Source organism: Strix aluco, chromosome Z, assembly GCF_031877795.1.
Source record: "Strix aluco isolate bStrAlu1 chromosome Z, bStrAlu1.hap1, whole genome shotgun sequence".
NCBI classification, from domain to species: domain Eukaryota; kingdom Metazoa; phylum Chordata; class Aves; order Strigiformes; family Strigidae; genus Strix; species Strix aluco.
The window spans coordinates 52060996-52075690 of NC_133971.1; the positions used below are offsets into that span (position 1 = coordinate 52060996).

Here is a 14695-nt window from a genome sequence, read left to right on the forward strand (position 1 = left end):
ACAGCTCATGTAACTGAAGAGCAAAAGCTGTCAACCCTCATAAATAAAATTACAGAAATACTAGTAGTTTTGAGATGTCATTGCTGCATTGTGGTCTGCTGCTATGTTAACTCAAAGCAACTCTTCTTCAAAACCACCCCAAGTATTTGACCAACTGCTTTTACCAAAAAGGACAACAATATTGGTGTTTTGTGCAAAATAAATGCAATCTGTCCAAAATTTATCTCAATCATTTATACAGGATACCTTCTTAACTTCTAAAGCACATTCCATCAATGCTTTCACACTTCCAACTTCTCTTAGAGTCTTTTTACTGTTTACATCTGCTCGCCAGGACAGGTTCCTCAATACACTTGCAATAACCTGCAAAATGTAAAAGAAAAATAATGTACCCGATTATAACTACTTCTTTAGCAGGTTAACAGACTTTTCTCCTGGATTTTGGGAATGCTATAGATTAATTAACAGTGGTCATGTTCAGCTACTAAACTAAAATTTGCTACATTCTGCTTTTTGTTGTGTTGCCTACTAGACTGTTGTAACATTTCAGTACAAAGTTTGATCAAAGGTACTGGCTTCTTTGTGTGGGTACCTAAAACAAAGATTTGAAATCAGGTTCCCTGCTTTCCACACTAGTTGAAAAAATTGGTCCAAAACTCAGATATGTGCTCTATTCTGATGTCTGCACTAAACTTACGTAATCTCAGCAGAGATTTATATCATCTTCTTCCCAGCTTTTCTGCTTGTAAAATAGAATAACACTTGCCTGTCTCTCAAATGGTATGATTACTTTGATTAATGTTTATAAAGCTCTTTAAAGTCTTTTAAAAATACAGTGTCTTTTACAATCAGAACAGTTATCTAGAGAAGATGAATAGCCTTTCAGCCTATGTCCTTGTCAGCAGCTAGACTGAGACAGTCAATATAGCGGACAGTCATTACATACTAAACTCCATCCATTTATGGGCTGCAGTAAACCTATATATCCCTCAAGAAATATATAGAAAACTTTTAGATATGGATGTTCTCATTATCACAGGAGTGCATAAGCTTGTTAAGATTATTTCATGAATACTCCCTTGCTCTGACCCACAAGGGAGCACAGGGAGGCAGCGGCAGATGGAAGACCCCAGTAATACCCTGCCCTGGCTGCTCCCAGGCCCACCATGGGAGCCATCAGACCATCAGAGGCCCATCTTTACACGCTCAGAGGAGCACAGGGGCCCAGAGGCAGGTGGGAACCCAAAGCTCAGAGGAGGGGGCACCCTGCCCTCTGAGGCAGGTCAGTCCAGAAGCCCCGGCCTAGGGATGTGGGATACTTCATGGGATCCAGGGTAAGAGCATTCTGGGACTGTAGAAGACTCCTTATGGGATGGAAGGACCCAAAGTTTCCAAAGACAGTAAAAAAAGGATGGATCTAGGTGGTTCAGAGAGATACAAGCATGGGAAAACACAGGGATAAGGGGACAGAAAGGCACAGTTGCATCTAAACAGTTGGCTGGCTGATATAGTTGTATGGACATGCCCTTTGCCTGATGAGCACAGTCAGCCCCATATTCTTATTAAATCTCCCTTCTAACTTTTCCTCAGTGAGGGATTTCCTGCTCAGTGTGTGTGTGTGTATGAGGGTCTACATGCCAATGGCTGGAGATTACCACAGGCCGGAGGGCTACTTCCCTTTCAAGAATATACCTAATATCTGCCCTAATACCAAATCAGAGAGTTTACCCAATAACCTCTATTGTAATTCTAATTATTTCCTCAATCATTACTAGCTAGCTTCTCCTCTAGTGAAGAAATTTTTTCGTGAACAGTGTTTTAAGAGTTAAAGTCAATTTTACTTAAAACTGTTCTTTTACCTGATGATTCATTCAAACTGCAAGCAAAACAGGGTTTTCCTTTCCAAAGGCTGTTCCAGTTTGTTTACAGTATATATTAATTAAAATAGATTATAATTTAATATTTAATAATTTTAAATAAGTTCCATACTAATGAAGAACAGCTCTGTGCTCTCAACTCTCAGAATTACCCTAAGCACTTCCTAAATACTTTATTTTCAGGCTGATTTCTTTACTGGGTAAAGAAAAACACACTCAGGTATCACACCAGACACTTTGCTCATACTTAGAAAGCTTAGAGGTGCTGGTGTAGAGAGTAGTTATGTATGACTTGCCAAGTCAAATGCAGATTCTCTTTTGAAGTACAGCTTCCTCTACTATTATTCCCCTCTTATTTACTCCCTGCAACTGCAGGAGAAGCCACAGTACTGTATTAACCCCCCGGGTAATCTCAATCCATTAGCACTGTCACTAGTAAACTAAATTAGAGAATCCAAGTTAGCTCAAACTTATCTTTAAAACTGGACTTCCACTAACAGATCAGGGTCATAAAAGTGAATTTTATAGCCCACGTATTATACGTGCTTTGGTAAAAAAACAGAGTAAACATTTTTACAAGAAGTAAGTTGTACTTTGGAATTCGGGGAAACAAATACAGGTATAGACTTTCTATCAAAGTTAAGGCAGACAAGACAACATAAGAACAAGAATTACCAAAAAAAACCCCCAAAAAGTCGGGCTGAGATGAACAAAGCATATTCAAAGACAGAGCCTAATTAAAAAAAGAGAAGGCCGGCTGTGGACAGAACACTAGAAACTTCATGAAGATGACAGAATTCAAGTATAAAAATAACTGTTGGTAAGGCCAAATGAGTAGAAGGAAGGTAAATGTTAGGAAAGGTGAGCAGAAACCCAGTATTTTAATTCAGTGCAATGAAACTCATGGGATGCAAAGTGATGGAAATGTCCAAGCTAAAGAAATATTTAATCTCAAAAGGACATTACCTGCTGTAAGTCTTCACTTTCAGATTTCAGTTGGGCTACAAGAGCTCTCATGCAGCCCTTCATAGAACATAATGTAGCCTGTTGAGGAATCACAAGAAAAAAGAAAGTGAATAGTATTAAATGACAGGTTGGTGGCTTTGGTTTGCCTCTGCACAAAGATTTGATATCTTAAGCTAATCATACCTGAAGTTCAATAAAAGCTTAGTAAAATATGTTGCCAAAAATATTTGGTTTACAATTACTAAAAAGTTAGGAGTAACTATCAGTTTCTAACCAGGACAATATGTAAGTGGTAAAATTATGCTAAATTTCATATTTTTTACAACAAGTCTAGGACTTGACCTGGTATTTTAGTACCTCAGAAGCCTTCTTTACTATGCGCCAGATTAAAATCACCTGTGAGCTGGCAATGTGTTGTTACCCATTGTATATTGAGTCTCACAATCACTTTCTTTTCTTTCAACTAAACATAGTATGAAAAATAACATGAATATTTAAAACTGACACACATATAACTTCTTAAGAATACAATAACAATTGAAAAACTGTAAGGCTTACGCTTGGAATTGTTTGTGACAAAGCACAATTAAAAGTTATTCAAAACCAAAGTATGTGTTAGGACTGTACTACTTCTCAGCAGGACAGCATGTACATTTACATGTCCCAGTAGTTTAGTTTATGCTATAAACCTAGTAACTACAGCCCTGTAGCAGTTACCAATTGGATGATGTAAAGAGCCAATATTTTGTGAAGCAATTCATTTGCAGCAAGGCTTTATGCTTTACTCTTGTCTAAAACTTGGAACAAAAACTGAATTATATGAAGCCTGTGATTTCCATTCTCTCCTAAAATGTCTTAGTCTACAATAAAAGGATAAAAGCCTTCTCAGAACGAAGTTATTTTAAGATCCATAGCTTGACAAACTCTGGGGCAAGAAATTACTGAAACTTTCTGTCTTTTGAAAGCAAGGTCCTTGTCAGAAATTAGGGAACCTATTTTCTCTTGTAATAATTTGAAGTAGTGCCCATTATGAGTCAGATGTGCTCCAAATATTTAAAAGCAAGCTCCAGCCTGAAGAGGTTTGCAAAATTTCATCAGACAGTAATAGTATCGTTAAATAACTGATAACTTTACAGAATTTGACCCAATTAGCTACCTTAGTTCAACATCCTCAGAAAAAAAAGTCACTATCTGTAATCATTGGTCCATAATCATTATGTGCTATACTAAGCTAATGATCATTAAAAAATTAAGCCAATAGATAAAATCCTTACTTTCAGTGACAAATTAAAAGTGATTTAATTTAATGTAGAGTTGATACTATATATACTTGGATGATACAACATTCCGTTTGTGGTGCTCTTTGTCAGGAACAGGATGGAATTACAGAGGTATTTTGAACTTCTGTCCTGAGCTCAAACTCAATAACCTATCCTGGAGATTTGCATCACCTGTCTTGAGAGCTACAATTCAAACATAGCTAAGAATTGAAATTACTGTATATTTAAAATTTTACTCTCACCTTGTTTGCCACATCTCCAAAAGTCAAGTTTGTCAGAGCCATTCCAGCATATCTCCTTAAGGTAACACTATAATGATCATTAGTAAGTCCATACATTTCACAATCCACTTGCAACAGTTCAGCAATGGCCTGCAAACCTCCTTTAAAAACAAACAAATAAGAAAATAATATCTGTACTCTAATATCAAAAGTACTAAGAAATGGACTAAAAAATTCAAGCTTTAAACAGGAACCAACTCAGGACAAAAAAAAATCCAATGAAAACACCAACAAAGAACCTCCCACCCTGGAAAGTAGTCTCCATTTTAAGTCCAGTACTTCCAAAACTGTAAGTATTCCCATAATAATAATACTACTCTTCCAAAATTCACAATTCATGCCAGAAAAAAGAGTAACTGACATCATAATTTATCCACTGGGGAATGGTCTGGTTAATTTAAACTACATTCATCACTTAGAGGGCAATAACTAACACAAATGAACTGATGATCTGTTTAAACCAGTAGTAAAAAGAGCCATATATCCAGTGAGGTACACAAGGAGTGTCAGCGTTTCCAGCAAGCTTCTCAAAGGAAGTCAGAGAAATACATTTGGTCTTACCAAGCTCATTCATTGCATGCCTGTGTTCTTCATCAAATGAAAGTTTCATCAAAACACACACTGCAGGACAGATTTGATGATCCACTGGAGCTGGCACTGATCCAAAACCAGGTAACAATTAGTATTTCCTAGGTGATTTAGTCTAGATCATAAGTTTTCCAAAACAAATCTAATCTTAAAATAAATCAATAGCAGTTTTGTTCAGTGCTTGTATCTTCCCAGTAATCCGTGAACAAACAATTAGTTAAGAATATTACTAATAAACGTGCGTACTAGAAATATATTTGATGCTGAAAAAGAAATTAGGGAGAATCTTATATGTATGTAATTAAGTAAGAAATATGACTCCCAGTACAAAAAAAATATCTTATTACTTTAAAAAATTTATAATCTTAGTGAAACAAATCAAGAAGGTTAAATATTCTGGTGGCATTAAATAATATGCCAGCTAACATGAAGCTGTTTGTTTGGGTGTTATGACCTTATAAACGGTTAATTAAACCCTTTGTTTCACAACTGAGAAGTTTTTAAGTCCATATCGTTGCGAGCTACATTCTGGTTAATGCACAAATGTTATTGGTACATCTTGTTCAGAGCCCCACTCCTGCTAAATACTTCTTGCAGTAAACTCCAACACCCATGACGCAGCCCGCTGATTTCAGCAGTACGTCTGTCATGGACACGTACAGCCTCTACTTAAAAAATGCCCTCAATTCAGAAAAGCAGCTAAGTAATTCAAAAGACTAAATCTTTTTTCTAACTGTTCCCCAAGAAAATTCCTATTCACTTACATTGTCATCTTTCATATTTTAATACAAATTTACATACAACATTATAAGTATCAGTTCATATTATATCAAACAGATTAATTAATTTGTGGTCTCTGTCCCTCTCCTAAATGAAATGTGCTATGTCCTGAATACATCTGTGTGAAAAGTAATTTGGGATTATTTATGTAGATCTGTTTCATTATCCATTACAGTGCAAAATAGAATGAGTATATATTCAATATTAATTTACAGATTATAAATATAAAACACTAGAATTATTATCTGGAAAGCACACCAAGGTCCATGATTTAAGTAAGTTTATAAATAGGGTATCATATCTGTAATAGATACTATTTACGAGCACCACCTCAACTTAAAAAAAATAAATTAAAATATATATACACACATACACACACACATATATAAGAAAACTCACATACATTCAACTAGAAGTCAGATGAAAGTTGTACTTCCTTTAAATTCACTGTTTTCAATATATCCTTAAAACCATTTTATACAGCGTACAGAACCTACTTGGGTTTTTGTCTTGGTCCATGCCTTGTTCATGTGCTTCCTGCCATTCCCAACATGTTTCACAGTAAGCACGGATCTGCTCCAAGAGATGGAGCACGCGGATTTCCCGTCTGCCTCGCTTATCATCAGGCTGGGAGTGAATGATGTTATGCAGTGCTGCGCTGGCTCTGGCACGGGCCTCTTTACTACCACGAGAATTTCCTAACAAGACAGAGTCTTTATCGTTGCCATGTAAAAGCTGGATGAGGAGAGGAAGACATCCAGACTGGCGCATAGCTATGCAGCTGTCTTGGGAGCTAGACATTGCTAGCAATGTTCTTGACATGTCATCTTTATCATGAGTACCAAGCATTGATAACAATGAATACACCATTTCCACCTGCAGGTCAAATGATTTTTAAAATACAGTTACATTTTAAAAATACACGTTAAATTAAATTAAAATGAAATTTGAATGGTACACATGGGCAAACCCCCCCTTATTTAATGGCACAAAAATCTGTGCTATTTAGAAATAATTAAGTACTAGTATTACTTCAGCATTCATAACATTAATAAATTTCACTTAGTGGTTAAATGTCTAGAAGAAGTGGGTGGTAGCTGTATGTAAATGTATTAATCTACAAGACCAATGGCAAAGACTTCTAAATTTCCATTGTACAAAAAGATTAAATAAACATACTAATGAAAGTCTTTCTGTTTGAGAAATCTAAAATAAATTTAAAATTAATTCTGACTCAAAAAAATGTTCTGTAAGAATCACATTTTCATGTAAATATGCTCTTCAGTGAAAAACCATTCACAGGATAAGAATGATTACATGAATTTTTAGTTTACATTCTTCTAAAAAAAAAATCTGACGTCCACGTATTATAAAGTTTTCCTTTAAAACTATTTCAAATTAACTAATCATTTTTATTAGTCAGTTTATGATGACTGACTTGCATATGGACCAGATTATTTACAGCAAATGCAAAACTGAAGAGTTAAATTAACATTTTTTCAAGTTTACAGGGATAAAACCAGTAAAGCAAACAAATGCTCATTTAATATATATAAAATACTGAGCATTTGTCAAATTAAATCAAGCCATGAAAACCCAGCATTACAGTTAACTTGGAGTCACCAGATTTCTCATTAAAAAATACCAATTTTTGAGGGATTCTCTTGGCTGCTGTGTAATATAGTGGTCAACACACTATTTGGTTTGTCTTTCTTGTTCTGTTTCCTTCAATAATAGCTTTAGATCAAGAAGTGCATTTGGTTCTTCTAGCGTACTTAGAATAACAGGATGCAGAGGATGATTTTAGATACTACCTAGAAACTCCAAACTCCTGAAGCCAAGATAAGTAGGAACATTCAAAATCAAAGCACAACATAACGAAACTATCAAAGGGAATTATTAAAGTAGCAGTCTGTACGTTTCTTTAGAATATACCAATTAAGGAAGAAATGAGACTTTGGACTGTTAGACAAAGTTTTCTACTAATAACTAGATATTTGCACTGGTTACCAGACCAATGAATGATTTTATTTGAATTGTCTCTGAAGATGAGTACAAATACTAAGTTATAAAAAAATTGAATAGCAGTGGGTAGACTGCTTAGCAGCCGGTCTGTTAACGTGTACTTCTCTAAATAGTATAGGATTGCTGAAGCAATAGAAAACCTAGAATCTGTGAAACTGTATGATCACACGCAAAATCCACTGAAACAGTCTTGGAGTCAATTTTATGACATCCTAGCATCCCAGTTTGGAGATCCTGTCTTCTTGGTCTGGGAAAAATCAAATACAGTATTAAAACAAACCACTTGGATTCTTAAAGGAGAGTGAATTTAATCTGCTTTACACATGCCTCTTGAGAGATATTTCAAGTGGCAGCTTTAATCCAGTGTTATTTGGATTTGGAAGGTAAAGTTTTTGTCAGAGGATAAAGCTGAAGAAGCCACCAAAATTAAGCTTCCAGGTTGTGGCAAATATAGTATAGGTAAAACTAAAAACATATTTCTCTCTCTCTCTGTATACACACACTGCCCACAGATACATCTCTTTCTGCATCTGAAAATGCATTCCTCTATTTAGAATCTCTACCACTTTCCCTTCTTCTCAACCCATAGCACACTCAGTTCAACCTATTTCTTTGCCTGCGTCCTTCCACACCCAGTGCCTTTCCCTGCCTTCAGGGCTCTCCTGTTGTTTGCAGTGTTTAGGAATTCTACAATTCACAATAAAAACTTGCAGACAGACAGACTGGCTTATGTCACCTCCGTTTGGTACATGCATACAGCGCAGGACTGAAAGTACAACACTGTAACACCGGTTTAAGGCCCAAAGTAAGTAATACTATGTCAGGCTAATCAGCCCTGCTTCCCAGAAGACGGCGCTCAGCACATCACTACAGTATCTATACTGCTGTTGGTTCCATAGGCAGTATAAACTCCAGTGGTTCATGACCTCAATTTTGTGTTGCAGATTTGTCCTTTTCTTCCCCTCTCTTTTCATGTTGCACACATACTTTGAGCGCAGTCTTCTGTGAACAGACATTTATCACCATGAAGGGTTTACATAACTTTTTGGGGGTTTGTTTGTTTGTTTGGTGGGTTGGGTTTTTTTGGTTTTTGTCCGCTTAATTTCTTAGCAATTGCATCTGTTTTGAGGATGTATTCAAAGAACCCCTCTTGAAAGGGTTAGTTTTCATCGTGGATTATAAATCAACATCACAAGCTTTTTAGATATTCTAGTAATTTCTAGCAATCATTTTTTCCTTACTGCAACAACTCCTAACTGATCAACAAGAAAAAAAAAGGATTTCTGTGCATATATTTTAAAAGTTGAAAAAATATTCTAAAATTTTAACTTCACAATATTACTATGTGTAGATAGATTGTTCAGCTAATACTAGTACTATTGGCAGAAAAAATGAGGTTATTGTATTAGTAAAAATGTAGCATTAGAGACCTGTGGTTTGTAATCTTCGGTTACCTTGGTACCCAGATGACTTGTCAGTCTGCGAGGAACAGAGTAATTATTACTAGAGCTCATAACGCTGGCTGTCTCGTGGTCCATTCGAGCAGCAGAACCCTGCAGATTTAAACAACAATTCAGTATAAAACAAAGTCTGAGTGAAAAAACAACTATTGCCTAATTCAGTTTCAGCACTGGATCATGAAATCATATTGATAGTAATGAACTGTCAACTTACTTTTGTTAAGTGAGGTCCTCTCTGCCCTGACACAACTTAGAGGTCACTGTTAAACTGGGTTCTATTAACCACTTTTGCTGAAAGTGTCTCAATAGCATTGTATTTTCAATTGAATTATTTTGTAATTACTATTTTCACCAAAAGAGGAGGAAAAGTGGACTTTGAAACAAACCGAATTATACTTTTACAGAGAGAAAATAACAGCCTCAACTTTTAGGTCAGATTATGTAGTGCATAGGAATAAGTCTGTACTTCTTCAGAACACAATCAAGTATACAAGAACTGACAAGTAAAAAGAGATTCATCTGGATAAGGAGTAACCCTGCTTGAATGTGTCCGTATCAAAAGCGAATTATGAGTGGATGAATCTCTTTCATTTCTCAATGAAAAGCTATAAAATAACTCAGACACTATTTGCTGTAATTTTCCTAGAAATTACTGTAAACAGCATGCTCCTACCTGTAATAGCAAGACTCAGTTAGCATTTTTGTCCCCTTTTAATGTATTTTGCGTATTTACATTTTTCGTTTTTTTAAACTATCTTTTACCCACTCACTCTCTTGGCGCTTTTTGTTTGTTTGTTTATTGCTGTTTTCTTTGTTTTTCTCTGCTTCCTATCTGTTAGGTTTCCCTTACTATGTCCCCACCTTCCCATTCACTTTGACGAACTTAAAAATACATCTGACTAGCAAACACTTTTAGTATCAGAACACTGTTTTACTGGGCTAGTCACCAGTCTTTTGTTGATCCTCTACAAAGGCTAGAATCTGTTCATGAATTTATTAGCTTAATTTGCAAAACAACATTTTCAAGCTATACGGATCAGTGAGTATCAGTTTTTTTCAATAAAAATATATAACACACTGAAGAAAACTGTATGAATGACACTCTTGAAATTATTTCTGTGTTTCTTCTAGGTGCACCATGAAGAAAGAATATTCCCCTCTGACTATTTGCTGTTCATACAGTTCAACATCTTAAATCTGAAGTTGAAAATGACTGTAAGCAAAAGGTTGGAATAATTTCATATAGAGTTTGGCTAGAAAGAAAAAAATTCTAGTTATAGTAGAATATTTAAACACACATTATTATACTCATCTCACTCTCCCAGTTGAATTCAGAACATTTCATGCATGTTCCAGAATAAGTATTACACTAAAAGATATAACTAGAATGATTTAAATTCATACCATTTATTCCAATATATATTTCCTATGTAAACAAGCCCTTATTTTCTCTGTTGACTATAGGAAAAATTAAAAATCTTAAAGCTTAGAATGAAAAATTATACTGAATTTTCTCAATTATTCACTTAAATAATCTGCAGTCCTAGGAACATGGGAGTGAATTCCCAGATTTTTACACCGAGCAATCCCTTAATATCATCTTGACCTCAAACTACATTGAGAGGATCACAAGTTCAACACAATGTACATGCCAGAATTCTCGATTATTAAGTTCAATATGATTGTTTTGTCCAAGAAGGTAAAAAAGGAATGTTTGGAACACTACCTATTAAAATTCACCATGGTATAGACAGAAAGAGCATAATTTTCCTATCGTTTTCCCAAAACTGTATCAAAACTGTATCAACTTTGATTCAGATAACTATTTCCTTTAGAGCCGTCATGTGGCCTTGCTACTTTGAGGATGCCAGAAGGCCCAAATAAAGTGTAACTATGTTTCTTACTGGCTCCTAAAGACTGATGTGAAAGAACTAGTGTAAAGTGTGTAGCCATTCATCTGAGAAAATGGGAATGAAAAGGAGATGTTATGTGGACCCTTCTTGTATAGAACCTTCTATTTCAAAATCTTCTATCTGTCTACTTCATCCTGTTTTCTCCTTTCATACTTTACTGTCTTTCTCTCCTTGTTTTACTACGCTTGCTATTTACTCTGGCAATTAGGTAATTTTCCCTATTTTGTGGCACATTTTCTTAACAAAACAGACAATCTCATTGAATTCCTTCCTAAAATCTGCAAAACAAAGGTATGAAAAAAAAATTTACTTCGGCAGTATTAACAGTGAGCATAATGGAAAAGTGAAGACAGCTGAAAGATGGTGCAGAAAAGGACATAACTGAATCCTGAAAAATCCTGGATTCAACTGGCAATGTTTCAATTAACATTGATTATGTGACTACAAAATCAATTAGAACCAAGTTACAACTTTTTTTGCATTCCACTGAATAGTGATTGCTCAAAGTATTCAGCTGGTTTATCAGAAATAAATGTTAATGCCCAATCCATTAAGCCTCCTCTGTCTGGCCTTGCACTGAATGTAAATAATCCCCTGCTGTCTGTTTTAACACAGATTCAGCGCCCTGGCTCTATCCACCTCCAGGAGGAAGGAATATGCATGTTTTATACATTTTTATGAGGCAAAGTTCAAAATTGCACAAATCCTCAGCATAAGACCTCAAATGAAGTCTGAATGGATGTCCCACTTGCTTAAGTCTGCCAAGACATGACAATCCCTTCTGCCTTCCTTCCCTTTAAAATATGTTGTCCAGAGAAACTCCTGATTCATATACTGTAGATGGATGATACAGCCATAACGCATCAATTATTTAAATACATTATGCTTTCAGCCCCAAAGCAGCACTGAACTATTTTCTTCCCAAACAATAAAGCTGTCATAAGAATTACAGTCAGAGCCTCAGGCAATTGCTCAGATATGGCTGATAGAACTTAATTCCGAATGGTGATCAAACATATTTCAAAAGCAAAATTATGGGCTGTGCTTAATGTTTAATCAAGTGAAATATTCTAGCCAAATGACAATTCTTTCTGATAAATCTTCTTGTACAAGACTCTTTCAGAAGAATTTAAATAATTCTACTTCCCTGGAGTAGCAAAAATATTTTGCATATGAATTCAACTATTAAATTTGTAGTGTGAAGTTTTAAGGACACAAATTATTAATGAGAATGTCTCAGCTACAGTTGGGAATCATGAGGGGAATGATCATTAGCACATGGTAAATAAAAGTATTTTTAGTCAAAGAGATAAGTCATAAATATTTGTTTTAAAATACAAGTAAAGAATTTAATGTACCCTTCAAAATATTTCACTAATGTATTTAACTAATAAAAGGAAGAGCAATGAAAGATTACTTAGAAGCATTTAAATAATCCTTCAGCCCCCTTCCAGGAGATTGATACTACTGTCTCAAAGCTTTATCTAAAACAGTATTAAAGAAACATTCATGATAAGCCTGCTATTTGCTTCTCCTCTTGTTTAAAAATCACTGACATTTCAGTGATAACTTCTAAAGTGAAAATTTGAACGATTTTCCATAATTAAATCATACTTCTACTATTACAGTTCTCCTACAATAAAATAAATTTTCTGTAATCATGCTTGTTATCTCCTTCATAGCATTACGCTCATTAATCATTTAAACAAAAGAAAAATGCTCCCTGCATTACTGAATATTTATACTTAATCTTACTAAAACATTTCCTTCTAATAAATACAAGAAATTTCTCATGTATAGATGGAAAGAAAAAAACCATCTTTTTAAAATGAGCAAGCACACAAATGCTGTTAAGGTATATACTGATATACCAGCATTGTACATTTCAAGTATTTAATTATACTATTAACAAACAAAATGATCAATTTACCTGACCAGTACTGCTAGTTGCCACACTGATTTCTGCTGCTCCTTGACCTTCATTCTGCCTCTCTGTATCATGGGAACCTGCATCATGCTTGCCTTGAGGTGCTCTCTGTTAACATAAACGAGTTTATGAAATTACATACAGAAATGAAGTACACTTTACCATTCAAAGCTTTCTAGACTGTGAATACATCAACGCTGCATCCTCACAAAGTCATTAAACAGTACTTCGTATTTCATAATGCTTAGTCTCAAAAATTAACAGCTGAGACTGAGTGTCTTTGAAAAACTGCAAGATGAAAGTGAAGCATGTCCTCTGAGGATTATAGCCCTGCAAGACAAAGGATTTGCTGTGACACACAGAAACACCATTTTCCACCAGCTGTGCTCACATTGCTATCAGAAATGTAACAGAATTGGAGCAAACAACTGTCTTCTCTGTGCTGTCACATGATCCATGCATTTACTGGAGACTACGGCTAGCATAGTCCAATCAAGCTTTGCATTCAAAGATGAATAATTTCTGCCTGAACAGAAGGATATCTGTACTGTAAGAATCCTTCTAAATTTTAAGGATAAACAGTGCAGGAATAACCACTTCAATACAAATAAAATTTTTATAACCTGATACTGATCCATTTAGTATTTCATCAAAACGAATTCAACTGATCTGGCAAGCTGGTACAGACATATTTCAGTTCTTTCAGGAGACCAAATTTTATATACATCTACATGAAAATTAAACTGGTGTACCAGCCACTGACAGGGATCATGAGATCAACATGAAAATTGGGCCTTTAAATACAGTTTCTTAATAAAGCAAATAGAATAACTGAGAAGTTATGAAGTGTGTGAAGTATCCAACTTTATCTATTAATGTGTTTAAAATGTTTCAGATTTTCATAAAGATATAAATAATCCTGTCCACGGAACTGGCCTGAAGTCTGGAGTTGAAAAGGTATCACCTTATGACCAAAACACAATTTTCTCAAAGTATTAGTTTTGATGACAAACCTAACTTTTCAGACTCAGAGGCTACTTACTACCCTAACAGACAACACTCTTGTATCCCTCTCAATTAATTTGTTTAACTATACCTGCTATATTAAATTCAGTTTCTATGTGGCTGCACAATGTTCTTGAGCACTATGGCCTATGATAGCATAGCCTGTCTCATTTTGCTTTATGTAAATTTCTCTTGAACTTTTAGCAGAAACATACTTCTCTTCAATGTATATACATTGAAACTTCTTTAGTTACCCAGTGATCAAACTCATACAGTATCGCTGGCATACTAGCTCTATTTTGTTCACATAAAGACAACAGATCCTCAGACTGGGAAAATATTTAATGTTGAACAGGATTTCAGAAACCAGTAACTATCTAAATACATGTGAAGTGGTAATTTAGGGATAAACTTAAAAATGAAAATGAAATCTATACAGTTTAACTAAAAGAATAAGATATGTCAAAAAACACAATAGTATTAGACAAAGTAGTAACATGAGAAAATGGTGGGCAGCATTTTCCTTAACATTATATGTTCAGTTCTGGAAAATGAGTAACCCACAAAGCAAAACTCACAAAATTATTTTAGGA

At 35.0% G+C, this 14695-nt stretch overlaps 1 protein-coding gene across 8 annotated transcripts in view; it reads right to left on the reverse strand.

Moving 5' to 3' along the window:
- The window catches only part of APC (APC regulator of WNT signaling pathway), a 105106-nt gene that overhangs the window by 13674 nt on the left and 76737 nt on the right, over positions 1-14695 (reverse strand). For 6 of the 8 annotated variants that reach the window (XM_074813396.1, XM_074813397.1, XM_074813400.1 and 3 more), the window contains 7 exons: positions 13101-13205; positions 9228-9350; positions 6270-6648; positions 4966-5061; positions 4366-4505; positions 2844-2921; positions 247-363 (listed from right to left, as the gene is read on the reverse strand). In XM_074813396.1, coding sequence (XP_074669497.1) covers positions 247-363; positions 2844-2921; positions 4366-4505; positions 4966-5061; positions 6270-6648; positions 9228-9350; positions 13101-13205 — 1038 coding nt within the window. The remainder of the gene's footprint in view (positions 1-246; positions 364-2843; positions 2922-4365; positions 4506-4965; positions 5062-6269; positions 6649-9227; positions 9351-13100; positions 13206-14695) is intronic. The other 2 variants (XM_074813401.1, XM_074813402.1) reach the window with 1 other exon arrangement.